General features: G+C 40.5%; 3 protein-coding genes across 3 annotated transcripts in view; all 3 read left to right on the top strand.

Annotated features, from left to right (window-relative positions):
• Positions 1-553: 553 nt before the first annotated feature.
• LOC112487887 (uncharacterized) lies at positions 554-16,545 on the top strand. The gene is made up of 13 exons (XM_025061181.1): positions 554-1,136; positions 3,817-3,924; positions 4,127-4,291; positions 7,444-7,524; positions 8,388-8,526; positions 8,640-8,718; positions 11,948-12,017; positions 14,153-14,224; positions 14,299-14,402; positions 14,585-14,645; positions 15,661-15,815; positions 15,905-16,007; positions 16,088-16,545. Exons 2-13 carry the CDS (start codon positions 3,856-3,858, stop codon positions 16,139-16,141), a joined length of 1,152 nt encoding a protein of 383 aa, XP_024916949.1. The 5' UTR covers positions 554-1,136; positions 3,817-3,855; the 3' UTR covers positions 16,142-16,545.
• Positions 16,546-17,401: 856 nt separating this feature from the next.
• Positions 17,402-24,288, top strand: tbxtb (T-box transcription factor Tb). Its single transcript, XM_008322274.3, has 9 exons — positions 17,402-17,865; positions 17,970-18,234; positions 18,328-18,462; positions 18,616-18,677; positions 18,764-18,825; positions 18,916-19,092; positions 19,408-19,540; positions 20,252-21,749; positions 21,983-24,288. The coding sequence occupies exons 1-8, from the start codon at positions 17,660-17,662 to the stop codon at positions 20,514-20,516; spliced, it is 1,305 nt and encodes a 434-aa protein (XP_008320496.1). The 5' UTR covers positions 17,402-17,659; the 3' UTR covers positions 20,517-21,749; positions 21,983-24,288.
• Positions 24,289-25,011: 723 nt separating this feature from the next.
• The window catches only part of pde10a (phosphodiesterase 10A), a 46,090-nt gene continuing 44,419 nt past the window's right edge, over positions 25,012-26,682 (top strand). Inside the window, exons 1-2 of the mRNA XM_017037541.2 lie at positions 25,012-25,152; positions 25,317-25,478. Of these exons, the coding sequence (XP_016893030.1) occupies positions 25,131-25,152; positions 25,317-25,478 (184 nt within the window). The 5' untranslated portion in view covers positions 25,012-25,130. The remainder of the gene's footprint in view (positions 25,153-25,316; positions 25,479-26,682) is intronic.

Raw genomic sequence — 26,682 nt, 5'->3', positions numbered from 1 at the left:
GGGGATGATCTGCACAGTCTGAATGAACCAGGTGCAACTCTGTGTTTGTTTTTTTTTGTTTGTTTTTTTGGTCACATGGGCTCTCTGCTTAATACAGATCTATACAGTTAGTGTACAGAACTTTACCATTTCTGCAGACATTTATGTCATGCCTTTATACTGGGGTCTGTGTCATATTGGATCATTTCCCTTTTTTTAATCATAGCTTCAGAATCTTTTGTTAGTGAACTACTTGTCATTGTGACACAGCACACAACCAAATGTGACCTCTGCTTTTAACCCATCACCAAAGTAAACAGTGGGCAGCTTTAAACACCCACTGCCATGCTCCGAGGACCTCAGTGGTAACTTGGCAGCAGGTGGACCCAGGTCTGCTTCCTTAACTGCTAAGCCACCACTGCTCCTGTTGTCTGTGTTTTATCTATTTTAACTAACGTTAAAGGTTAACTAACCTAGAATTATTGTTGCTGAGTGTTATCATCATATCAATCTTTAATTCATCTTCTGTTAACCCTTAGCATTTTAGTTAAATACTTGACTTAAGCTTTCGTGGCTAACTTTTTTTCCTTAACCTGGCTTTAGACTCTTAAGGAACCTTGTAATAGTTTGATTAAAAGGTGTTCTTTAGTCGTTGATATTTTAAAATTCAATGCAATGCATGAGTTCCTGCATGAGTTCCTTATGTTGACTCTCTCCTATGAGGAACAGTTGTCCATCAGGTGTTTCCACTTGATTGATTGATTGATTGACTCAGTGATCCCTGCATTACTCATCAGAGCCAACCACTTGAAATACATCACAAAATTAACCAAACACAGGGAAATTAAGAGGGAAACTGTGCTCCTGGATTCCTTGTTGTTTCCCTTGAGCTGCCAACAGTTTATGGCACCCACCATTAAAGCACTTTGAAGGAAACGGCAGCCACATGAAAGCCTTGGAGACAAAATCTGTCTCCCTTCAGTCTCACAAACACCGTTAAAAGTGTGTTTGCTGCAGAGAGCGCTACCTCACGTATTGTTCACTGTAGCTTGGAGACCAAAGTTTGCCTCTGCCGTTCACTTCAAAAGCTTAATAACAATGAGGACAGAGGAATGTAAGTGTTAAAGACCGTTTAAAAAGTCAGCGCGCAACAACCGGTAAGAACCTTCTGGAGATTTATGTGCATTCATATCCTCAGGTGTGACAAATGGGTTTGGTTCGATGTAGGAATTTGATGTTTAATTCGATTCCTAGTGAGGAAAGTTTCAGGTGTGTGTTTGTCATGAGATCTAAGGGTGAGGGTTAAGATCTTCATCAGTCCAGTTCATCTTCTTCTCATCTGGCTGCAGACAAATGTCCTGAAGACGGAAAGACACTATTCTGACTGTTCTTCTGTTTTTTTTTAGGAAAGAAATAAACTACAGTTATGATCAGCTGGCAAATTGTATTTGAAGAAACAATAATAATATTTTATTTAACTATATTAAAAACTTTATTATTATTTATAATTTTATATTTAAATGTATTTATGTTATTCATGCCATGTGCTATTTTGCCAATGTTATCATTTTTCTTCCTAAGTCCAAGGAGGACTAACCTTTAGTAGAAAAGCGATTTAGTTTTAATTGTTATCAGCTTTATTGCTTGCTCTTTGGAAATGTTTGTACACTCACAGCCTTGCACAGCACACAACATGTCATTTCTTTTTCCGTGTGAGTGAACAAACAAGTTGCTAGAATACACAACATTGTCCTGAGCAGACCCCTCCCAGCCTGGTTATCACAAACTGGTTTTATTGTGGTTGCTGCAGAGGCTGCAGGCTGACATCATGCTGGGCCAGTGCCATTTGTACCAGGACCTGTTGGGTTCTAAAAATGATCAGCAGGACTTAGTGGTTGAAAGTTACACAACCCTCTGCTGTTGTGTCACTGCAGCTGTGCTCTTGTTGTTTGTTGTGCTTGGGCTCTGGTATTTATTATGGTCAAAATGAGAGTTAAATTAGAGCTGTGAATATAATACCGTAACTCTTCTCATTTAATTTATGGAAGTCTGTTCTCAGGAAGGTTTCAAGTTGGAATGCGAGGTGAATTTAAACATTAACGTAAAAAAAACATTTAAACATTTTTACGTTAATTAAAGTCAATTTGTGGCAATGTTTAGCCTATTGTGTTGGTGGTTTAGCATTGAAATACATCGTTATACATTAAAATAAGTAAAATAAGAAATACACAAACTAATCACAAAAGTAAAAAGAAATTGCTGTGAATAATGAATGGGTTTTACGCCAAAGCGTTGGTAAGCGCAATTGCTCCCTTTTGTCAGCAGAGGGCCGGACGTGCAGACACATTTTTGGCCAGAACTTGTTGTTGGTGCAGCTAAAACCAAACCTTTTAATAGTTTGATATAAATGATTGATATCTTTTTTTATTTTTTTAATCCAACCTTTAATCACTATGCTACTGTTTATTATCTGCGTAGCTAAAGCTAAGGTCGCTACTGCACAGCGTGAATACTGCGTTTATCTGTCAAGACAGTTGGCAAGGACTTGTAGAGTTCAGTCGGTTTAGTTATTAAAAATACAAACAATAAAAACAGCTTATTTAGTCAAAATTGAGAAACAATACTCGGCCTGGACAACCACGCATCCAAGCAACAGCAACAACAGCAACAACCGCAACAACAGCAATAATAATAATAATAATAATTTGGTGATGTTTTTAAAAAAATGTGATATGTGGACTGTAACATATTGTAAAGCAAAGCTTATTTCATTTGTTTGTTTACACAACATGAGTAGCTCTCAGCCATTTTTTTTGTGTTTATGTAGAACAAAAGGTTGGAGACCCCTGACCTAAACATACCTCCCTCTCCATGTGACATTATCAGGTCATAACAGTAGCTCTCTCCGTTGCCCACTGTTTCTGTTTACACTCGTGTGTGAAATCAGCTGTAAGTACAGCCCTGTGTCCAGATCACTGTAGTCTCAGGATCACTGTCCGTCAGAGTGACGTGGTCCAGCAGGACAGCAGCATTATCCTGCCCTAAATGATGGTGGCAGCAGGCTCAGATGGATGCGGCCTCCGGCTCGTCACCGAACAGTGAGGAGTGAGAAATGCAGGTCCCTCAGCCATGCCCAGACGGCATCACCGTGGCAACGGAACTGATAAATCCTGCCTCTGCGGCAGCTTTTGTGAGGCAGAGACCAAACAGACACTTCCTGAACAGGCTCGGCCCATAAACTTCAGTGATGTGAGCATTCGTCGGAAGGCCTGTTAGCAATGAGACATTTCCCAGAGACATGATGACCTCACAAAGACCATGGTCACTCCATCAGAGCCAGAGCAGTTTGAGTCTTCAGCAGAGGGTTATAACGACAGGCGTACTCCACGGTTTATCTGTAAGATGGGAGAGATAAGTGAAATTCAAAGTTATTTAGTGACAGATTTGAGAGCATGGATCAAAGGTTCACCCTTTGCGAGCAATAATATGTGCAAAACGTTACAAAAGAAGTGTCTGTCAAGTTTTAAAAGAAAAACAGGCACACATTTTCTTTTTATATTTTGCCTTGGCATAGCTTCAGAATCTTTCTTTTTTGCTAGTGTTTGAAATAAGCTTTTCTTTTTAACTCACCTCAAAGTATTTTTGCTGAATGTTATCATCATAACTATCTTTAATTCAACTTCTGTTGACCCTTGGCATTTTGATTAAATACGTGGCTTAAGCTTTTGTGGCTAACTCTTTCGAGTCTTTCGAGTTCTTTCAAGAAAAACTGAAGAAAAAAGGAAAAAAATTACATCATCAAAACCCTTTTTTTTCTGTATATATTTCGCTCAATAGACGGAGAACACAGTCAATGTCAAGCTGTGGAAGAAAAAGATGGTGAAGGACAGAGTCTTCAGACAGGACCAAGAGGAGGTGGGGACACATCTCACTCTGTTAGAGGAGGTTAGTGAATGTTTGGATTCACCCTTTATTTCAAATCAAAAGTCACGCTGAGATTAAACCCCCTTTAACTTCAGACTCACTTCAACTTCCTGTCCTTTCATTACCACTTCAAAGAATCCCTGATCAGGAATCTAAACGTTCTTTGTGTGTCCTCCACACAGGCCTTTCTTAACAGCCTTCATCGTCTTTGTCTATCCTACAGCGCCATCTAGAGACCTACAGGGACCTTCAGCGTCTGAGAGAGGCTCTCTGTCACCGCTACACTGCTCTGCTCAAACAGAAAGTCCACACACAGAGATTAACACTGAAGCAGAGGGAGGACACGAAAAGAGGGGAACAGGGAGACTCCGAGGAAGAATTCAAACAGGTGCGACATTTATCTGTTCCCTGTAGTGAGAGGCCAGATAGACAAACAAACAAACAAAAAAACAAAAAACATACAAATGTATAATATGGAAATTAAACAAAGCCAAAACAACTTAAAATTTTACATTAAATTATTTGAATTGTACATATGTCTAGGATTCTGTTCAGACCCCATTATTCCCTCATGTGTCTGTTCACAGGAATAAAATCACTCCAAGCAGAGCACGTGCACAGAGGTTGAATAAATAAACCAGGAAATCAAGACATATTAATAAAATAAATTAAAATGTGAATGCCATGTATATTGCACAAAAAAACAACCTAAATGTAATACTCCTCTTTTCATTTCAACTTTTTCAGCTGTTGCCTTTAGGGGGCGCCACACCAATACATCAACATCTAATCTGTATTATTTTATTTTATTTATCAATTAAAACGTTAATTAAAAATAAAAAACAACCTAAATGTAATTGATCAATTTATCAATTAAAACGTTAATTAAAAAGACACTATGTAGATGGGTGATGAAAAAAAATAAATTAAATTAAAATTTAGGTTCTCACTCCCTACTTTTTACTGCCATTTCTAGCCTTTGTCTTTAGGGGTCGCCATAGCAAAAGTTTGCCTTCGTAGGTTTTGTGTGATGATGTACATGAATGAAGTATTTACTTATTTATTTTTATTGTTGCTAATAGTTCAGAGAACAACGTCAGAGACCAGAGTCAGTGCTCTTGGTTTAGTTTAACTTTTCCTTCCTCGGTGGATCGTCAGGCTTTGTCTCTCCTTAACTCTTGCCTTCTCTACTTTGACACCAACCCTCTAATATGCTCCTTTCTTTTCCCATCAATCCTGCTCACGTCATCCTGAACCACTGTTTACTAACCGTTCTCCTGAAGACCCTGAAAACATGCAACCATCTCCAAAGAAGAAATTTAAAATCATCCTGCCCCAAACAAAATCATTATCCTTAAAAAATAATGTTTCCATGATTATATGTAATTCTCTTTGGATGTTTTTAATGATATTTGTTTTTTCTTTTCATTTTAACCCAGTCTTGAAATAACTCTTCTACTCAGTTTTTAGACAAATAATTCATTTCAGGGTTTGATGAAATGTTTTCTATAATTCTTCACTCTTCTTTTTGGACTGTAAAAAATGATTTGCCCTCTTCAGACCTGCTATCTATCTAGTTTTTGTATTTTTTATTTATTTATTTTTTTTTTAGGAGAGAAATCAAATGGTGTTATGCTGAGTATCCTGACAGTAAGCAGTGAATTCAGTTGGTCAAAGGACCATTGTCTCCAGGCACTTGAACCTCATCTGATCTGAAAAACCTAAGCCTCTCTGCTCTGACATCAATCCTCTCCTCTCCATTGTTTCACCTTGAAGTGACGTGATCTTGACGCAGTTGTGGAATTTAACTCTGTGAGTCTTTACACTGGCAGCACAATCAAAACCCCGATGATTGCAGTGACTTCATTAACGACTATTGTATGGGGGGGCCATTGTCAAACTTTAACCTGCTGCTCCAAACATCTGATCGTGTTTCGAGGATCGTGTGACAAACAGAATGTAATCTGACAGGACAGACGTCTCAACTCCAGACCGTCTTGCAAAAGTAGAGGATGACACATAAACCCCCCCTCCTTGGCTATTTAAGTACAGTACACAACGATTACCCCTCTTTCGCCTACGGGGGTGCTATGAACTACATCGTAAGGCCCTGGTCAATCATAATTTCACAATTATTATTTTTTAACATGTCTTTTAATTTTGACTATGCTAAAAGAACCCTTCAAACCCAAACCAAACCGTAAGTAATTTTTTTTGGTGTATTATTTACAAAATGTAGTTTTGTAGCAGTTTTCTAGACCTGACGACCACTGAAAGCACTTTTACACAAGGTTTTACAATCTACTTACACGTCACCACCAAGTCTGGTTTAGATCAAACAACCCTCCAGATCAATGCTTCACAACCTTTCTTGAGCCCCATCACATATTTTACAAAAAAAAAATCAAATGGCCCACATCCAACAAAAGCCCCAAAAAGTAAATGTAATGAAATCTGTTGAGCATTCCCGGGCGTGGAAATTCAGGCGTTGAAGAAGGACACGAGTCTGTCTTTTCTTAAAAAAAAAAAAAAGTTTTATATAATCTGCTGCCACCTAGTGGCTGGGTATTTAATTGTTAAGACATGTTACTTGCAGTAAATAAGTAATTGTTTCAATACCAAGACAAATACCAAATAGTACCTAATAGTTGTTCTCCCAAAAATGCAGACCACTGGGGGTAAAAATGCCCCACCTTGTTTAGATCATGACTTTAAGTACATGGCATAAATAGCTAATTTAAAAAAAATCAAAATAATTAACTTTAATTCACACCTATAAACATCCAATTTCTTGCACGAAAAAGGAAAGGTAGACAGTGAGAAACATCTGCTGATTGGCAGACGAACCATTTCAGTGGACTGAGGGATTTTCTTTTTTTTATAACTCTTTGGTTTCTCAGTAAATTCCTACCCGTAAATGAAGCATCAACGTAACAATAAGGTGACAGACTGACAATCCTTAAGTATTAATTTCCTCCCAAATGAAAGCCCGGTGATGTATGAAATGCTCTTCCACTCTGTGATTGACTTTGATTTTGACTGTCCCGTCTCTGTTCTACGTGGGTGTGAAAAGAGCAATAAGCTTCAGAGAGCGGCTGCATGGAGGGGGTCTAACATGAGAGAGATCCTGTCTTATCTTCCCCTCCTGTAAAAACCCGGCTTCTCCAGGAGGATGTAATTGTCTCCTCTAATGACTTGCACTTGGGCCGCGAGGACAAAGACAGGACAATAAAGGACTTTAGAGGCCCTCCAGTAGAAATCCTTTGCTTCAAATTGCTAAGCAAATTCCCTGCTCTCAGATGGAGGGACTCTGTGCTCTGTGAGCAGCAGAGACAGGACCAAAGCAGGCAGAGGCAGGAACACCTGCTGGGGCCTAATTGGTCCTTGCTGCAGTTGAATGACTTCCTGTGGCTATATGTTTACTTCTCATTTGTTGTATGTGCTCTGTTTCCCAGCCCCTGGAACAAGCGAGGCTCACTTTAAATCCTTATTTCCACTTTTACAGTCCGTCTGTCTCCTTCTCTTTTCTTCTGTGCTCAGAGACAAAGGAAGAAGGTCTTCTCCAGGCTGCAACACAATGACTCATACCTCCAGTCTGTCCCCAAAACCTGCTATTACCAGGTAGCTCTCGTCCCTGCGCTGCAGGGATCATTACCCCCAACGAGACAGTATGACACCTGACATTTCATTTACAGCGGATATAAAAAAGAAATCTGAAAATTCTTGCTAAAATACCATTTGTTTCAAAAGTGAAACAATGATGTTATAGATATTTTTTATTTACAAACATTTTGTCTTTAATGAGTTTGTCTCATTAGGAAACAAAGTATTTTGATGGAAAACCAATAATCCACCATTTTGCATGAATTTTAACAAAATCTTAAATGTTTACTCTGTTGAAGAATGTTTTGATTTTATCACTTTTTTTGTTTCTTCAGTTTGAACTTTAATTTTTCTATGTGTAGTTTGTTTTGTTCCAGGAACTTTTGCCATGTAAATAAAACTATATCTAAGATAAAAAATAAAATAATCAGTAAATATTTCCTTAAATGTATGGAATATAGTGACTATTATAGACCAAGAAAGTTTTCTGTAACTTTACATGGTTTATCAGAAGACTTTATACTTACTTTAAGTATGAAGTAAGCGTAAGATTTTTAAATCTGGATTATAATCCCACAACAATAATCAACGTGAAACAGCAAACACGATAAAACTAAAACACAGGTTTCTTATTTAAAATAAGAGTAAATATCTATGACACAGCATCACATATAAGGAGAGAGGGATTGTCATGTCAGAAGCACCTGTGCTGATACATTTTAAAACTTAAACTTTGAATTAAGTATTTTTTAAGAGTAGTTTGTAAATGGAGGAGCATCGAAAAAACATTGTCTGCATTGCTGGTCAATAAAATAAATATTCATTCATATTCAGTGGGACATCACTGTGACACCCTTGTCTCTCCGTCTTCTTTCTGTGAGATCTTTGACCTGCAGAAGCAGCTGGTTGAGCTTGGACGTCTGAAAACCCACCGTGACATCCAGGACTTTCACTGCAGCCTGGACTACAGCAGTCGGCCGTCGCAGCTTCAGAGGAGTCTGAAGACGGTTAGAGAAAAGAGTTACGTTTCCTTCTGCTGCTTAGAAACACCACTGAGATGGTGGGAAAGAGCACCACCATCTGGTTTTGTTCATTTACCTTCGAAGAAAACTTTTTTTGTTTTGACTTTACAGTGATGCGGAGCAAGTGTGCAGCTGAACCAGAGTCAGTCCCCCCCACAGCAGGAGACGAGGATGACGTTTGCTACTCCAGGTCCTCAGCAACTAAACTACTACTAGTGTTAACAACCCAAGCTGTGATTTTAAAAACGAGCTGAGTACAGTAGCTGTAGCTGGAGTGGTGAAATAATTATCCCCCTGCTCATTTTTCAATTGGCCAACATTTAACTATTTGCTCCTAATCTCTGGTGTAAACCTACCAATAATAATGTCAGTTTAATATTTCCCACCTTTTTGTTAACTTTGACTTAAGATTGTTTTTGTTCCAGCTATGTTTTGACTGTGCTTTATATATTTGAAATCATTTTTTCTTCTGTTTATTCTTGTCTACTTGTTAGTCCAGGTTTCCTTGATATTTCTTCCAATAACTAAAAATACTACAAAATTTTTACAAATCTGTCAAAAACTGATAAACTAAAGGTCTCTTTACTACGATGAAAATGTTCAAAAAAAGAAACCTTTTACTTAATTCACTACCAAGACTGGCAGAAGTAAAAATCCCCCTCAGATATTTTTACATGATTGGATGATTCCAGCATTAATGAGGTCAGGGCCCCTGATCTAAAGCTAATATTGTTGTTGAGCTAGAAGAGAGCTGGTCCGCAGCTGCAGAAGCCTTCGCTCCAAACATCCCTCTTCTTCCTCCAGCTCTTTGTTTGCGCTAACCTTTAAGTGCAAACACAGACTGGAGGCTTGTTTAGCGGGGAGCCTCCCGCAGCACAGATCTGATTACTCACGTAGAAGTGAGATGGTCAAACACAATCTGACTCCTGTGTTGTGCAGACCCTCATGCTCCTCCTTCTCCTGCTGCTCCTCCTGCTCCTCAGACAGTGGCTCTCACTCTCGCAAACATCATCCAGGGGAAAATGTTGTAATTATGTCCCCCTCAAAAGACATGCAGCAATTGGGCCGCTGGTGTCACTTCATGCCAGCGGCCCTGAGCACATGTTGAATTGTTTGGAGAGTTTCTCCTCTTTTAAATCTTTATTGGCTTCCAGGCAAACAGTGGTCCATTTACCAAGAGTGGCTCAGATGATCTGAGTGGCCGTTTGAGCTGAGCCGTGGTTTCACTTTGAAGGAACTTTAAAAGTCATTCTGATTTAACTCCAGCTGACTTTACTAAATCACCCAGTTTGATTGTTGTCCAACGTGTAAATGAGTGTTTACACTCGCGCCGCCTGTCTGTTTCTTTTAACCTCACTTTAATTATTAGTGTTTATTAATTCTGCCTTTTAGCACATTGAAGCAGTCTGTAAATTATTTTGAAATATAAGATAAAATGCATTCATTCATTTTCTGATTCACCGCCTGTTCCATTCATACAGTGTTTCTCAAAGGGTGAGTTTTGACCAAAAATACTGTAACAGGGGTTTACAGATGGTCAAACCACTCAGAGACCTGAACTGTTGAGAATCAGACTGCACTCAGATTTTCACCTGATCCACTGTTACCGCTCGTTCTTTCTCTCCTCTCTGCCTCTTGTGTTTACATGCTGTGAATGTATAACAGAACGGTGCCATGCTGTTAATTAGGCTTGAACTCTGTTTAGTAGCAGCATGTATGATGTTAGTACGAGGCTGAGACTCAGAAAGTGCCCATTGGCCTGGGGGATATTAGGAGCAGGGTAAGAAGTGGAGCGAAGGCCTGCACTGACAAGTCTTCCATTGGTGTGAAATCTCACCGCTGCACAGACAAACATGGAGACAGCGCCCTGACCAACTCCACCTCCCCCCGTCGCTGCCCCCTCCAACCGCACGCCCAACCCATCCTGTGCCATGGGCACATTCCTCGCCTCCGTGAGAAATACTCAAAATAAAAGCAATTACAGCTCGGGACGAAATATGGTCTTGACAAAGTGCTTGGTTTTTATTTAAGCAGTGAGCAGATTCATCCAATCTGTCCTTCCACGTGGCTATTAATAGATTCATTATTAGCTGCTGTGATTTATTGGACAGTTGAGCCAGCGATTTTCCATATTTGTGGCCATCTGGTCACAGTCACGTTGACTCGTTGAATTTCACAAGTCTTCAGTACACATCGGCAAAATTAAATGTTCCAGAACATACCATTTCTATTTCTATAATTTGACCTCAATGAGTGGAAAACGAGCACAGAGGACAGAGCAGCGACGTCTCCTGGTGTTGAAGTCAACCAGGCGAGACTTCAGTAAGCAACAGAGAGTTTGATATTTATATTTATTTACCTGCTTTCATCTTCCCTACAGTACCACGTCGGCACTGACGTTATGAATATATGATACACCTGTTCACATCCTCGTCCCTACACCTGTGTCCGGTGTACGGGGTATGGGCTTTGTATAGGTCTGCGACCTGCTGCACTGTCCTGTGAGTAAACGCTGCCCTGCTCAAAAGTTCTCCTTGCAGCCAGTTTGCACCCAGCAGACAAAGTGTGTTGTCACCCCGGTGCGCAGTGTTATCGGGTGTGAGCAGGACTATGATATGGCTGCACTCGTGAAGTAGCACATCATTAGGAATATAGTGTATACTCTAAAGCGCATGTTAAAGGAGGGGTGTGCAGACTTTTAACACAGGAGGTCAGATTTGGTGGTGTAAAAAGACTACAGGCCAACCCGTGACACTGTAGGCCGGAGATACAGTTGTACTGCGACTGCATTTTAACATTGGTTTTTGGAGAGTGATTTTATTGGTGCAGAATACGTTGCAGAAAATACTACAATTTAAGAGAATACTTCAAGGTCATACTGAAAACAGGAAGTCTAGAAGTAAATGCTAAAATAGCTGTTAGCTAGTGGTTATACTTTGATGTCAGCGGTTTTTTAAAAACAACACAAAATTTAGACTGATTAAAATTTAAGCAAAATATATCTAAAATATGAACTTAACTATGACTTACTTTGATGAAGTTTAGCTAAATAGTAAATATCAACAGCACACCACAAAGTTACACAAGGAGAGCTAACAGTCCCACAAGTTATAGGTATAAGAACATTTAGCTAAATAGCTAAAGGTTAGCCAAAATCAATAAAATGGAGGATTACAGATTGTAGAAGAAATAGAAGAATCTATAAATGGCTAAATGTTTAGAGAGAAAAAAAAGAGTAAAAAAACAAAACAAAAACTGTTGGCAACAAAAGCCCAACATCATACAATAAGGTTTGGCCATCTCTGTCCCTGGGGCCAGAGTTTGGACATACTGTATCTTTCTTGAATTCTGAATCAGTTCAGTTTGAAACATGATTGACCCATGTTTGTTTGTGTATTTGTGTGTGTGTGTGTGTGTAGGTCAATGGAGATTGGATCTGATTCCGGGGAGAGGCAGGAGAAGGATGCTGTTGAGCAAATGTTTCCTAAGGTTAGTGTCAAAACCACAGGGGCAGTAATCCCACTTAACAGACGCAGAGAGGGGCAAACACACCTGGAGCCACCGTCACCCAGCTGCCCCTTAAAACTGCAACTCTTTTTTTTTTTATCTACTTCATCATATTAACTGGAACTGATATCAGCTACACATCACCTTCACTTATAATGAAGAACTTCCCAGAAGTTTATCAGAAGGATATTGATGTTTTTCTGCTACTATGGCAGCAGAGATGAGTGGAGGGTAGACGTTGGAAAACAGATGAAGAAAAGGATGAGGTTATGCTCAGGTGCTGAGATGAGCATATACAGACAAGCATGCAGGACTCATTTTTCTCTCACCCCTGTGTCAAACTGGGCCTGAGCAAACAGAGGTAGAGCCTGAGTGGAGGGCGAGCTGCAGAAGGCAAACAGTGGTCAGACAAGAGCGGTCAGGGCATTACTCACTGCAGCTTTGAGGTGACAACTCAGATTCACCGCTGCCGCACAGTCCTGACATCATCAGGATGTTGGTCCAAGGTTCAGGGGCACCTATAGCACCGACCAGAGTGCTCTAAAATAGGCGAAGGGTGGTGTCGATGGAAGAAACGTCTATAGAATATTTCAAATTTACTCTTGAAAATGACATACGAATGTCTCCACTCAAATGGTGTTAAAAATTAACCCCTAATTTTGTTTATCAGTTAAAGCTAAGGAGGATGAAAAGGAGCTTAAGAGAGAATTAGCCAAAACATAGCAGTTGATATTTTCCCAAAAGAATCCTACAAAATAATCCAGAAATACATTTAAAAATATCTTAGAGTAAAAAAGAGGACAAAAACAAAACAAAAACAATATTTTGGTCAAGAAGGAGATACATTCATTCATTCATGCTAGAAGTTAGCTGAACAATAGCTAAATTATAACAATAACTTTAAAAACTGTTTTACCATTAGAAAATCATTTTACTATTAGAGTTTGATGATCGATGATCTACGAATGAAGTACAATTTATAGACAAAAATGTCTCCTTGTCAGGTGAAAAATGCTTAGAAACTCCTTTTTCATGCAGCATTGTTCAGCTGCAGTCACTCCAGTGCTGTTGTATTAGTGATTAGCGGTGCACTGATGTGTAGTGTATTGGCAAACACACTGTTGTGCCGCTGCCTTTGAAGGACACAGCAGTGAATACACTTGAATGTGACTTGCACCTGTGTTGTGTCCTTTGAGGCTGGAGCGACTGGGGCTGGGGGACCCACAGTCACCTCATAGAGCAATAACATTAATTCACAGTGCTGCAGTCTCACATCAGGAAGTGGCCAAGTGTGACAGTTAGCGCTGGGTGGGGTGTTGGAGCAGAGAGAGGCGCCAGATGAGACACTAGGACTGTGGGAAATAACACTGGCTGTGACACCTCCAACTTTTACACAGTAGTAATCTCACTCGGCTCATACACAGGGCCGGGAGGTCTGTTTGAACTACTAGATCAGGGGTCCTTCACAATTTTCAGGCCAAAGCGCTCCAAAATTGATGGAAATTTTTTTTTAAACTGAGCCCAGTGCAGCTCCAAAATTGATGGAAAAAATTTTTTTTTAAACTGAGCCCAGTGCGTAGTGTTATTTTACAGTCATTGTTTTTATTTCAACAGAACATTTAGGGTCGGGTGTCCTATCAACAGTCACCACTGCAGTGTTTCCCAAACTTTTTTCTGGAGACCCATATTTTAAAACTCTCAAACCTTTGCGACCCAAGTCAATAGACATTATTCGTAAACTCCTGGTAAACATGATGCGAGACGACCCAAAAAAATCTCTTGCGACCCAACTGAGGGTCGCTACCCCGTCTTTGGGAAACAATGATCTACTGTATACTAAATTTTACTTATCAACTAAAATCAATGCAAAAATTAATTATTGGACAGCTGACATGTTACATTGATAGACACCTATATTTTAACATCAATGTGGAAAAAAATTAATAAATGGAGATAAATTTGTTTGGGAAAATTATCAAAGCAGTCAAATCAACCACAAATTTCAGAACCCTCCCCCTCGAGTACCTTCGCAGACTCCCTAGGGGTCACAGACCTCTGTAGTAGATGATTAATGGACATGGAAATGATGAATGAATGCAACATGTGCCGCTCTGCAGATAAAAGTGCCCACATTTACATCTCTACAGCCAAGCGTTATGAAGAACTTCCAAAGCAAGATGCCTGATCTGGTAGGTCAGCGCCGTGTGAGTTGGTGTGGTCGAACCAAGAGAGACATATTCACCTTTTTTTTTTCTCCAAATAGACCATACCTGCCGTTCCTGAGAAGAGCAGGAAAGCAGAGGTTTACTTTGGATGTCTGAGACAAATGCATCAAACTTGCTTGTCCAACATGTTGTTCTCCCAGAGGTTGGTTATTTCATAAAATAAATGACACAATGACACAGAAAATGAACTTTTGTCCGTTAAAGGGACATTGGACGTTGCTCAATAAGGACACTGAGTATGAGGAGTGTATTCAGAAACTCTTTAAGGTCCCTTTAAACTGAGTGAGGTTTGTTTTTCTCTGCTTGCTGTGAACTCTGGGCCAGACTCTTGGACACACACACAGACTCACTGTGCTGGCGGCAGCAACAAGGAGCCCAGGCTTTGGTTAGTAACACAAACTGGGGTCACAACACAACACAACACAACACAACAGAGCTCTGTGGAAGCAGACATGTAACGTCACACAAGTTTGAATTTTACTATGAATGTTGTCGTTATTCACAGAGCTGCCCGTGGGTGCTCATTGACTGGTGCATTTACATAACAAGAAAGGGAATTAGTGCGTTAGTCAGGACTTTGAAAATCAGTACGTAAACATGTGAGAAGTGATGGTTGAAATGACAAGATATTTCTGTGTAGAACATTAAAAGGTGTTTTTGGAAGTGTTAGAATTACAGATAAGGGTTTGAAAGTGTGAGATAGTTCAAAATAGTTTAAAGTATAGCTAAATGGTAGCTTAAACATTAGACAAAATTGTTAAAATCTCATTTAATGGCTACAAAGTTCTTAGGTTATATGGTAAAAGTTGCAAAAATAGTCAAAAGAGTGATATGTATCTGTATATACAGTAGCTGTGACTTGACTTCCCACCAGGTGAAAATCCTAGATAAGCAGGGCTTACAACCTGGGGGTGGGGGGTTTTCCTGTTGCCACCTCTGAGGCACGGCTGAGGAAACCGACTTGGAAAAGTGCAAATGAACCCACTCTAGCTTTCTTTTCAGGCTTTGACCTGGAATTAGCAGAGGCAGCATAACAAAGTAGCCTAGTTAGTGCGCTCCAAGATCAAAGAGTGTCGTCATTCGCCCAATACACACAACGAGCGGACAACTTCAAATATAGTTCCCATCAGCAGCTCACTTGCTAACAGCTAACATGTAAATTAGCCCAATGTTAACAGGCTTAAAAATTAGCTTTTTTTCTAAAAAAAAAAATCAACCTTTTCCAAGTGTTCTTGCAGTCAAACTTAAATGGAATATTATTGTTATAAACAAATAACCGTTTTCAGTCCAAGAATGTTTTTTCCACTGACTGTGCAGCAGTATCCTGAACCTCAGTCACATCTTCTTTTTCAGTATCCTGCTGCAGCCCCTGAACCTCAGTCACATCTTCTTTTTCATAGATTCTTCCAGCTCTTGACTCCAAACCAGGAAAGAACAGCCAAACTCAGCAGCCTGCTGTCAGTTCTCAGAAACAGCGGGCACCAAGAGTCTGCAGAGCTCCACCTCCACAGCAGCGCAGCAGAACCTCCTCAGCTCGGAGCAAAAAACACAGAAAGTGCAGCACCTTCATTTCCCTATGATGTGATTTTATTTTTAAACAAAGTCCTGATTGGGATGTGTAATGAGTGGGTGTTTCCTTGGCAGTCAGCAGTGTTGTGGGCCTCCGGTGGAGGACATTAGTGTTGTCTGCCGTCACACACCTGATCCCTTATCCATGGAAGATGTGTGCAAGCAAAAACACACACAGGTGAATGTGTGCTCCCAGAGTTATGTCATTTTTTACAAACATAAATAATGGACATTTACAAGTTCCTGCTTCTGTTTCAGGTCATCGACTGTGGGATGAAACTATGGAGGAACTACACTGAAACAACAGAGTGACGGACATCACCACGCAACAACAAGGTTTTTTTTTTTTTTTACAAAAGTAAAAAAAACCACAAACAATAAAAGCTATAAGAAAGTCATATTTCATATTGTATGTGAGACCTGTGGCCACAGAGCACCATTACACCCCTGGGTGTGTTGGTCAGTGTCTTTTGCAGGTGGGAGCCACATGTTGTTCACACAGTTTGCCTTACTTAACTATAGGGTCAAACCAATGTCCAGCCCAAAATAAACCCATGTGGAGCCCACATGGACCTCCTGGTCAGCGAAAGACATCATTTGATAGTTTTATATTATTTAAGTATTTATTATCTGTTGATTGGTTATATTATTATCATCATTTAATAGAACATTCCAGTCTAAACCAAATCTGTTTTGTTATGGACTTTGTCATTGCAAAAATGTCTGTGTTTGAATTTCATCAAAGGTAAAAAAAAAGAGTTACGTTTTACTTACATGGTAAATTAAAGATATTTAAAAACATTTTTTTTCTGTAGTGCATGAAAATATTGTTGTGACCTGCTCAGTCCTACATATATGAAGTTTAAATTAATTCATAATTTTCGTTTTAATGCAAGTGCGTATTTTTTTTAAACTTTTAAAAAATATAATTAAATTTGTTAATCTCAGAAAAAATATTTTTCAAAATGTAATTAAAATTGTAATTGTCGATGCGAATTAAAAAAAGTTTAGTTTGTAATAAAAAAACATTTTTTTCTAAGGATACAGAATTTTACATTTGAGAATAATTAAATTCGGGGATTTAAGTAAAAAAAATTTATTTTTTGTTTTCTCATTTTTATCTATGTTTGCATATAATGACAAAGGTCTAAAATTCGTAGATTTGTTACTTTTTATATTCTGTTACAGGTCCGTGAAATAATGCAAAGTTCTCAAGTCATTTTTCTACAGTCTTTGCTCTAAACCTAAATAAATCTATTACCTTCAATAACATGAGTTATAATAATCCTACAGTGACCGCGTCGATCTACAGTCAGCTGTGTTTCACACTCTGTAAGAAAAGCCCGTTATTATTATCAATATATATAACGGTGGGCAGTGGGCATCAGAGTAAGTGACGAGGCCGTGATCTGAATCCACAGTGAGCCCCGTGGGTCCGAGGATCATCCACGGACAGCCAGACTACAGTACTTTACTTTCTGCAGGTGTGTCTTTGATCTAAGTGTCAATATTTACAGGTTGACGTAATAAAAAAGGGGGTAAACTGCCTTTATTCAAAAAACGCTGTCATCCTGTGGACCTGAATGCTGATTCCGCTCCCAGCCAATCAGGGAGAGGTCCGCACAGATCAAAGAGGAGAAGAGCCAACCATCTCTGCTCCAAAGAGCCATCCTGACATGGTGCTCCTCTGCGGGACATATAAATGAGGGAGCAGCTCATGTCTCCCACTGTCCTGCTCGTGTGGAGACACAACAACCCAACAGAAGAAAGTCACTTTAAAGTTCAGTCGTCGCAGTAAACTGTTCAACCCTGGAGGTGTTAGAGGACAGGATGGCCACAGGCGCCAGTGAGTGCCCAGGAAAGGCCAGCCTTTACCGGGTCGATCACCTGCTGAGCGCCGTGGAGAGTGAGTTGCAGGCCGGCAGTGAAAAGGGAGACCCCACGGAGAGGGAACTAAAGGTGACCCTGGACGAAGGAGAGCTTTGGCAAAAGTTTAAGGATCTTACAAATGAAATGATCGTTACCAAGAACGGCAGGTAAGTCTACACAAAAATTGCGCACATTGTTTGTATTGCACCGCGAGTAACTTTGCAACCAACGCAATAACGTGTATTCACTTTTATTTGTTTTTGTCCTGAAGGCGCATGTTTCCAGTGTTAAAAGTCAACGTCTCCGGTCTGGACCCCAACGCCATGTACTCCTTTTTGCTGGATTTTGCTTCTGCGGACAACCACCGGTGGAAGTACGTTAACGGGGAGTGGGTCCCTGGAGGTAAACCCGAACCCCAGACCCCCAGCTGTGTCTACATCCACCCAGATTCTCCAAACTTCGGTGCGCACTGGATGAAATCTCCGGTGTCCTTCAGTAAAGTCAAACTCACCAACAAACTCAACGGTGGCGGCCAGGTAAATAGAAGAGGCTGCAGCTCGATGTCACAAATAATGAACTTAACTATGTGAGTGAAAAGCTAATAAATGCGTTTTGTTTTTCATCATCAGATAATGTTGAATTCTTTGCACAAATACGAACCACGGATCCACATTGTGCGTGTCGGAGGCCCGAGGAGGATGATCACCAGCCACTCATTCCCAGAGACGCAGTTCATTGCAGTGACAGCTTATCAAAACGAAGAGGTTAGTAAAAAAAAAAGACATATAAATAATATGTTAAGATTTTAAGTACTAATTAAGCTGTACCAGTTTTGCCGGCTTGTTTGTCAACTTTGTGCGTAATTTACGCATAACTTTAAACTGGACTAATCCAAAATGTTTTTTTTTCTTTTTCAGATTACTGCTCTTAAAATTAAATACAACCCTTTTGCAAAAGCCTTCCTGGACGCGAAGGAGAGGTAAATATATCTGTAGCATATTTTCAACAATTAAGTTTCAGTTGAACTTTGGCCTCGGAATTAATGAACTTTTTATTCTTTTACAGAAGTGACAGCAAAGATATCAGAGAAGATGCCAATGAAAACCAACAGTCGGGCTACTCTCAATGTTAGTATCAATTCCCGATCATGTCTATTTCAATAGCATAAAATCAAATGTCATGATGCTCATGTGGCCCCTCTCTCTCTGTGGAACCAGTAGGTGGATGGTTCATTCCCGGCACAGGTTCCCTCTGTCCTCCAGCCAGTCCGCACAGCCAGTTTGGGAGTCCCATCTCTATTTCTCCATCCCATGGCTGTGAACGCTACTCCACCCTGAGGAACCACCGCTCTGCCCCTTACACCAACCCCTACACCCATCGGACCAACTCGCCCAGTGAGTGCCTATAGGAACCTTTACATCTTAGCTTTTATAGATCCAGGAATCAGAGCACTTCCTCTCTGACCATTAACAAGAAATGCAAACAAATGTTGGTGAGGGAGGAATGTTGTGCATTCCTCCTGCTTTTGTGTGTTTTGTGTGAGTCTCAGAGCAGTAAATGGCTGAGGTTCAGACATGGTGTTTTAAGCACCGTCACATAAATAAGCTTATAATATGGTAGTGTGAAAAGTGATTTGGAAAATTAAAACAGATCCGTACAGATCCGTGCTAACTTCATCTGACCCTGTTTTTGTTTGTTTTTGTTTGCAGCTGGTTACACCGATAATTCTTCAGCCTGTCTGTCAATGCTCACCAGCCATGACAATTGGTCTGGTCTGCAAATGCCAACACACTCCAGTATGATGCCCATGGCCCATAACTCCATGGCTAGTACCAACACCAGGTTTGTGTAGTTCTACTTATTTATTTTATAACTAACTAACTGTCATTCAGAGCAGAATATTTTCCCAAACAGAGGGTGTGATCTGGCACCTTAAAAATTACAAGAATCTGAGGGCCTTGGTGAAATATCAATAAAATGTTAAAAAAGTTAAATTTGTTCTACACTAATTACATCATATTTAAACGATAAACAAGCAGATGAAGCGTGCAGTATTTTTAATTAATAAGATTAAAAAGCGTCAGCTTAGCCAACAAATAGAATTTAATAATGCTCAAAATATAATAACACCTACAGTGCAACATGACCGGGTTACCAACGAGATAAAACTCCACTGTTTGAATGACGTATCTGGTGTGGCAGAATACACAAAATAACAAAAGTTTTATATATATTTATATGTATATATATAAAGTAGGTTCATGTTGCATAGCAGTTGTAACAATAAGCAGGGCATCAAAGAAAGTAGTCTTATTATCTATATAGCAGTTGTAACAATAAGCATCAAAGAAAGTAGTCTTATTATCTATTGGCCTCAAACAACAGTGCAGTGTTGAAACGCCTAGATTTCTCCGTAACATTCTTCATCTAATTTACTGTAACTCAGAAATATATCTGACAGGAATGTAACACATAGGTACGACTTGAACTTTTGCCTAAACGGCATCTCTCAAACACCCCGTGACTAACTGCCCAATCTTTCTCTCTCTACAGTCAGTACACCAGCCTGTGGTCGGTGAGTAACCCACCCCTGACACCCGTGTCCCAGAATGGGGGAATAAACAACGGCTCCCAGTTCCTGCGGGGGACCAGTGGCCACTACCCAGGCCTGTCTCACTCCATCACAGTGCCCTCCTCTGGCTCTCCCATGTATGACAGCGGCACAGCCACAGAGGTGCATGACACGACCCAGTATGACACGTCTCCACACGGACGACTGCCTTCAGCCTGGACGCCTGTTACTCCTCCATCTATCTGATGGGAGTGAATAATCTTTCGTATCAGTCCCCATCCAGCCGGTCCACGTGGGCCACAAATACATGCTGGGTTAAATTATTCTCACATTTCTGCCGCCGAACAATCTTAGTAATACGTTTTTACTAATTCAATATACCAGAGACTGTTTGTTTGTTCCTAAATTATCCCTTTTAAAGTGTTCCTTACCGTAACTCCTATTATTTACCGAGAGTTTTCTAACTTAAATGTAAAATTTCTATTTTTGTTTATTATCCTTTACCATATTGTGTTGTTTTGTTTGCCACAGTAAGAATGTTTGTTTGTAACCCAAAAAAAAGTTTATAATGTGCTTATATTAAGCACAAGTCCATGAATTTTACACTGCTAAGCCAAAAGAAATGTATGAAAACATACGTTTGTAATGTAAATGATCGCTGAAGGATAATGTGTACATATTCATTTTCTGGACCACACCGACGCTGTTTAAGCTACTACAGGCTGGATCAGTGATTCTCAAATGGCCTCAGGTGTTTAACTCTTTTTTGTTCTAATGTTGGGTATTTATTGATACTAAATGTATTTGATCCTCAATGGTTTCTCTTAATAGTACAACCTAAAAGAGTGGTAATTTATTTTCTACTTGAGGCAGACGAGTGGCTGTTAGTAGAAAGGTATCAGTATTATCTAGTCATGTAGCCCACTCTGGGGTCAGGGCCAAGCATTTGAGAAACACTGATTTAGTTAATGAAAAAGGGAAGCAATTGTCTTTATTCTGCTATGCAGATGATACACTATTTTACACGTCAATAAAATGTATTATAAAATGGTTCATGTACTTTTGTTGTTTTTTAAGGCTTAGTCTTTTTTTCCCTAATCTGCTGTCAATGGTTGTCTTTACCTGGCCTTGTATCAATACATCAACAGATTTAAAGGAGTAAGTAATCAAATAAGATACAATAAGACATGTCATAGGTCATAAAGTTGCCCAATGTTAGATAAAGAAACCATTGTAAACCTTTTTAGCCCATGAGCCTTAAGTTAACCATGTTTAACTTCCAGGCCTGTCTCTGTGAGGTCCGTCTCTCTCCCCTCCTGCCTGTTCCTCACCTGAGTCCAGTGATTGTATGTTAATCAGTCTCATTCATATCACCTGGTGCCCTGGGTGTTGGTTATACTGTGGCAGTCAAGGTTTGTTGTTCTGTGTCCATGCTACATTTCCATGCTTCATGCCTGGCCCTGTTTTCCCGCACTGGAGGTATTTAATTTGGTCTTATTTGTTAATAAACTTCCCAAAATTGATTGTGTCTCTGTAGCGCTGCACTTTGAGTCCTGCTTGTCTGCTCCTAATTTTTTAAACTATATGACATGCACTAGAGTCCACAAATTTCAAAACGGACTTATATCGATTTGAAAAAACAAATCTTAATTTGCACGTTTTCATTCTGTGACATCATTTTTCAAACTTTAAACTCAATTTTCATTTTACAGCTCACTGTGTAATATTGAGCTGCAGAGACGGAGTGTTTTACACACATGGGTGAGGAATTACATTTGTGTCCATGTGAAGGACTGGGGTCAGGCCTCTGGCACTGACTCAGTGTGTTCACACACACAAAGATAAACACTGTGAACTTTGACCCCTGTGAGCCTGTTTGCGTTCACATGTCCCTGACAGGAGGTCTGGTTTCTCCTGGAGGACATTGGCTACTCATGACCATCTTCCACAACCAGGATCCTATAATGGCGTGCCTTGTGTTTACTCAGTGACTCAGTGTCATACCTCACAAACACTAACACATATTTGACTGCAGGACACTCTGTACTCTGTAAGCAATTGTTTTAAATCCCATTTATTCATACATTTCTCCGGGGCAGAAAGAGATTTCTTCTTCTTTTTTTTACCTCTTATTTAAAGTAAATGATGTAACCACACTCGGCTCTAAGTGTGCAAAGAGCTTTTTAGCACCGTTCTGTCAAAGTGCAAGCAGAGACATGTACTTTGTCAATTAGATGAGAAAAATGTATTAAGTCGTGTCATGGCAGGCTTGACATAAAATGACCTCGGGACTTGCAAACACGTGAGTGTTTCATTTGGGTTATTTGGAACCTTTGATGGATAGAGTATAATCAATTCTTACACGATCAACATTTCATCTTTATTTTCGCCTATATTCTGTCTAACCAGACACAGACATGCTACGTAGCATTACCATGATTGATTCTCAGATATGCTAAAAAAAACAAACAAAAAAACATTCACTTATCTATCTTACTTTTTGGTATATGTAAGCGTTTATTATGTTTTGTTTTGTGTTTTGCTACACTTTGCTCACTTTATTCTATGTCTTGACCAACATTTAGGTTACAACCTTTTTAATCTGGGCAACAATATCCCTGACACTTGACATGTTTGCTATCATGTAACAATAAAGCACAAAGCGCAAATTACATGCAAAGTGTCTGTGGGAGTCTTGCCCATCAGTTTCCACACAGACATTTAAAGAGAAAAGTGAGGCATAAACTATTTTTGCCATTAACACGGAGCGTTCCCACTCTTTTCTGGTACCATGGTACGGACTGTTAAATTTGTAAATTTGAGCCAATGTGAAACAAAGAGCAGAACTGAGAGGGAGCAAAGGGCGTTACAACGTGCAATGTGAAGCGAGGCCATTCAGAAGAGCCATTCAGCACAGAAGATGAAGGTCATCGTGAGAGGACATGGACATTTTCCTTCTCCTTCTCCTCTTTCTTCTTCTTAACAACCTGCAGCTACAGACTGACAGGAAGGAAGACAATTCTAATCTGACAAATCCAATAGAAAAGTGACTGATTCACTGGTGTCCCTGCAGCGTCGTCTACCATCAACCCAACCCTGTTGAATAAACAAACGACTGTGTGTCTGTACAGTCACATCAATCAGTCAGTGTTTATAGACATTACTGCCAGTTTAAGGAGGATTTCCCACACATTAGAATGTACACATTCACTTACACAGTTTTGCGAACAATAAAACATCTTTTGTCTTTTATTTACATGTCTAACAGACGTCGCCTAATTTACTGTAATAACAATAATAATTCATATTTAAAAATCCTCAGTGCGTAAAGAAAATTAATGGGACTTGTGGCAGGAAAAAATAATAATATCTGAAAAAGCAACAAAGGCAGGGTATTTCTCTCAGCCTAATCTCATTATGATCCTGATGAAAAAAGAAAAAGCTCTCTGTCAAAGCAGGGAGCATTGACGCAAGCGTGTCTTGACGTCAGTAGCTGCAGTGAATGAGGGATGGGAGGGGGAGCTGTTGAGGCGGAGAAGGAGGACGGCCGTGGTGAGGAGGGGGTTGCCTTCAGAAAACACCAGTCAGAGGCTTGAATGCAGAGGCTGAGGATGGCGAGCAGAGATGGGAGGAAAGGGGGGAGGAAAAGATTAGATGTAAACAGATCTGACGTCACATTTGACCATCGGCTTTTTTATGTAAAACAGCGGCACGGTGGACATCCGAGGCAAATCTAATGGAAGGAAAATGATCAGCTGATCTGAGCGTGTGGTCATAAATAAATCAGCAGGTGGAGAAGATGAAGAAGGGAGGGGGGAGAGGAGAGGGGGGGGGGGCTTAATGGCTCAACTAGTGTCAGAAAAAAATGAACAGTAGGAGTTTGAATTAAAAAAAGCTCCCCCTCATTCATTCTCTCTCTCTCTCACACACACACACAGTCCTTTTGTGGCTTTGGTGAATGGGTCGTGGTCATTGTGGGCTGCAGGGTAAAACTCTGAGCGTCACTACTGTCCTGTTCCATTTATTCACAGCTCATTCTCCAGTTGCTCTCTGTTTGCTGCTGCTGCTGCTGCTGCTGCGAACCTGGAGGTCATCGACACAGTGCGCGTTTGTTCCTCTCATGTCACTTTATTATTATAGGAGCGTTTGGCCAAGAGGTGCCGCACACACAGACAGACAGACAGACAGACAGACAGAGCAGTTTCTGCCCCTCCTGACTGGGAGGTAACTCCTCTCCTGCATCATCACACCTGTGTTGGCACCGAACTCCCTTCACTTTTACGACTCTTTCCTCGAGGTTGTCTCCAATTTGACGCGCGGGGAAACGTTGCCACAGGGACACCCCCCATACACACACACACACATACACCACCTCTCTCCACACACACACACATACACGCATGCAAACACACGCTGGAACGTGCGCGGACCACGTCCACATAATCTCCGTGTACATTGGCGTGTAGCCTACTCTGCGAGATATTCAAGCGTCGCCTTTGTGCCGCCTGTGCGTCATCCGTGCCTGATTAGACTTGCAGTCTGACGTCGTCGCGCTGCGCTCAAGAAGAAGAAAAAAAACGAAAGGCAGACCTTCTAAGTTGTTCAATTTCCCTTCAGACAGCATCCATTCATCCATCCATCCATTCGGACGGAGTGACGAAACCCCCAGGTTCAACAAGTTTCTCCCAGTGCGTAATTTCCATCTACACTGGGTTCAAGCAGTAAACCGCCACGCACGGAATGGACAAATAACTTCAGCTGCAGACATTTCTCAAGTGTCAGGAGTGGAACAGCACAGTTCTGTCCAGAGAGAACCAGGAGCTGTGTGGCTGCAGCTTCCATGCCTCGCTGCGTCTCCAGATGCTCGGCTGGACACCACATGGTAACTTTGCGCGCACAGCACGTTGTAGAAAAACGACATAGTGAGAGAAAGAAAAAAGAATGACACGGAGAGAGGAGAGCTAGGAGAAAGAGGAGTGAGAGAGTGGGGGGATCTGAATGAATGGGACTGAGATTTATTCGCATTTCTCTCCTCGCCTCCTCCAGACTGTTGTTTGCGTTGTGTATCCCGCCGGTTGAAGGTGTCAGGGGTTATCAGCACACATCAGCTCCATCATTCCGACCGGGAGCAGCAAATGTCGAAGAAACGGAAAAGTCCTGACGATCGGGACTTGGAGGAATCTCCTCCTGCAGGAGGCAGCGACCAAGGTAGGAGACCTGGAGCTGTGGTCAGATGTGAGAGTGTGAAAGTTTGGACGGAGCAAGTGTGTTTATCATATTCTCTGTCCTCGAAAGTCAGACTCATTGCACAGAGGACAATAATGTCTTCAGTTTGGAGACATTTTCTATAGGGAAGCTCTAGAGCCTGTCCACATTTAATGGATCCACTTGCATGGACTCTGGTCTTCAGGGCTAGTCCAAAACATTCAACTGTTGATGTCAAGGAAGGACACAAAAAGCTGTTTACTTCTTAAGATTGTATTTAATTCACTGTGAGGATGGTGTTCTTGGGCTTTTACATCTCTCCCTTCCTTCTTCAAACATAGGTACCGTTATGTTATGGTCAGGAAGTTCTACGTATTTCTATATTATTGAATAGACTGAGTGATTTGAAGTGGTGTGAGTGTCCAGGGTGTAGCCCATTCGTCTGTGACCCTACAGAAAGGACTGAGTCGTTGAAGGTGAATGAATGAGTCATGTCAAGTCTGTATCACATATGTCTATTTTTGGAGGAAAAAAATAGTTTTCTTCCTGGAGTATTTGACATATTCCTCCACCAGTTTCATCTACAAATCTTTGTGCTATAGTTGTGTTACGTTTCCTTAGAACATTTTCTCTTGTATTCAGAGTTAGTTATTATTTAGCAAGTAGCCTCTGCCGTGCTCCACTGTATCTTCTTGTTGTGTGTTAATTGATGCATTCTATTCTATTACTAATATTTTGTCCCAGAGGATTACACACTACAGCTGTTGAATGAACTACATACAGGATTAAACCTGACAAGTGTGACAAGACCCTGATGCCACTGCCATTCAACCAAGTCTCTCTCAAATAAGTATTTCATCTTGTATGCTGCCACGGATTACTTTTCATAATCTGCGAGACGTCATGTCTGTGCGACAGAAGGTTTGGCTGCACAACGGGCTTTTGTTTTTAGCTCCAGGAAGACAAAAAAAGTTCTTTGTTCAAATGTATCGTCAGAGATTTCATGATGTTGTTTAAGGTTTGTTGACATGTTGATTTAGGTTACACACAGACAGGTGCTGAATGTTCTGCGACGTTGAACCGTAATTTCCACTCACATTACTAGGAAAATTTAATACCAGAATGAAACTGGAATTGTCTTTCTATGAAGGTAAATGCAAATCAGTCCTTTAAATATGTCATTGAAACAGCCTGACACTTTTTGAGA

Source organism: Cynoglossus semilaevis, chromosome 12 (genome assembly GCF_000523025.1).
Source record: "Cynoglossus semilaevis isolate Cse_v1.0 chromosome 12, Cse_v1.0, whole genome shotgun sequence".
In the NCBI taxonomy this organism is placed as follows: domain Eukaryota; kingdom Metazoa; phylum Chordata; class Actinopteri; order Pleuronectiformes; family Cynoglossidae; genus Cynoglossus; species Cynoglossus semilaevis.
The sequence above is the reverse complement of the archived record's forward strand: the minus strand, read 5'-3'. Positions and strand labels throughout refer to the sequence as shown.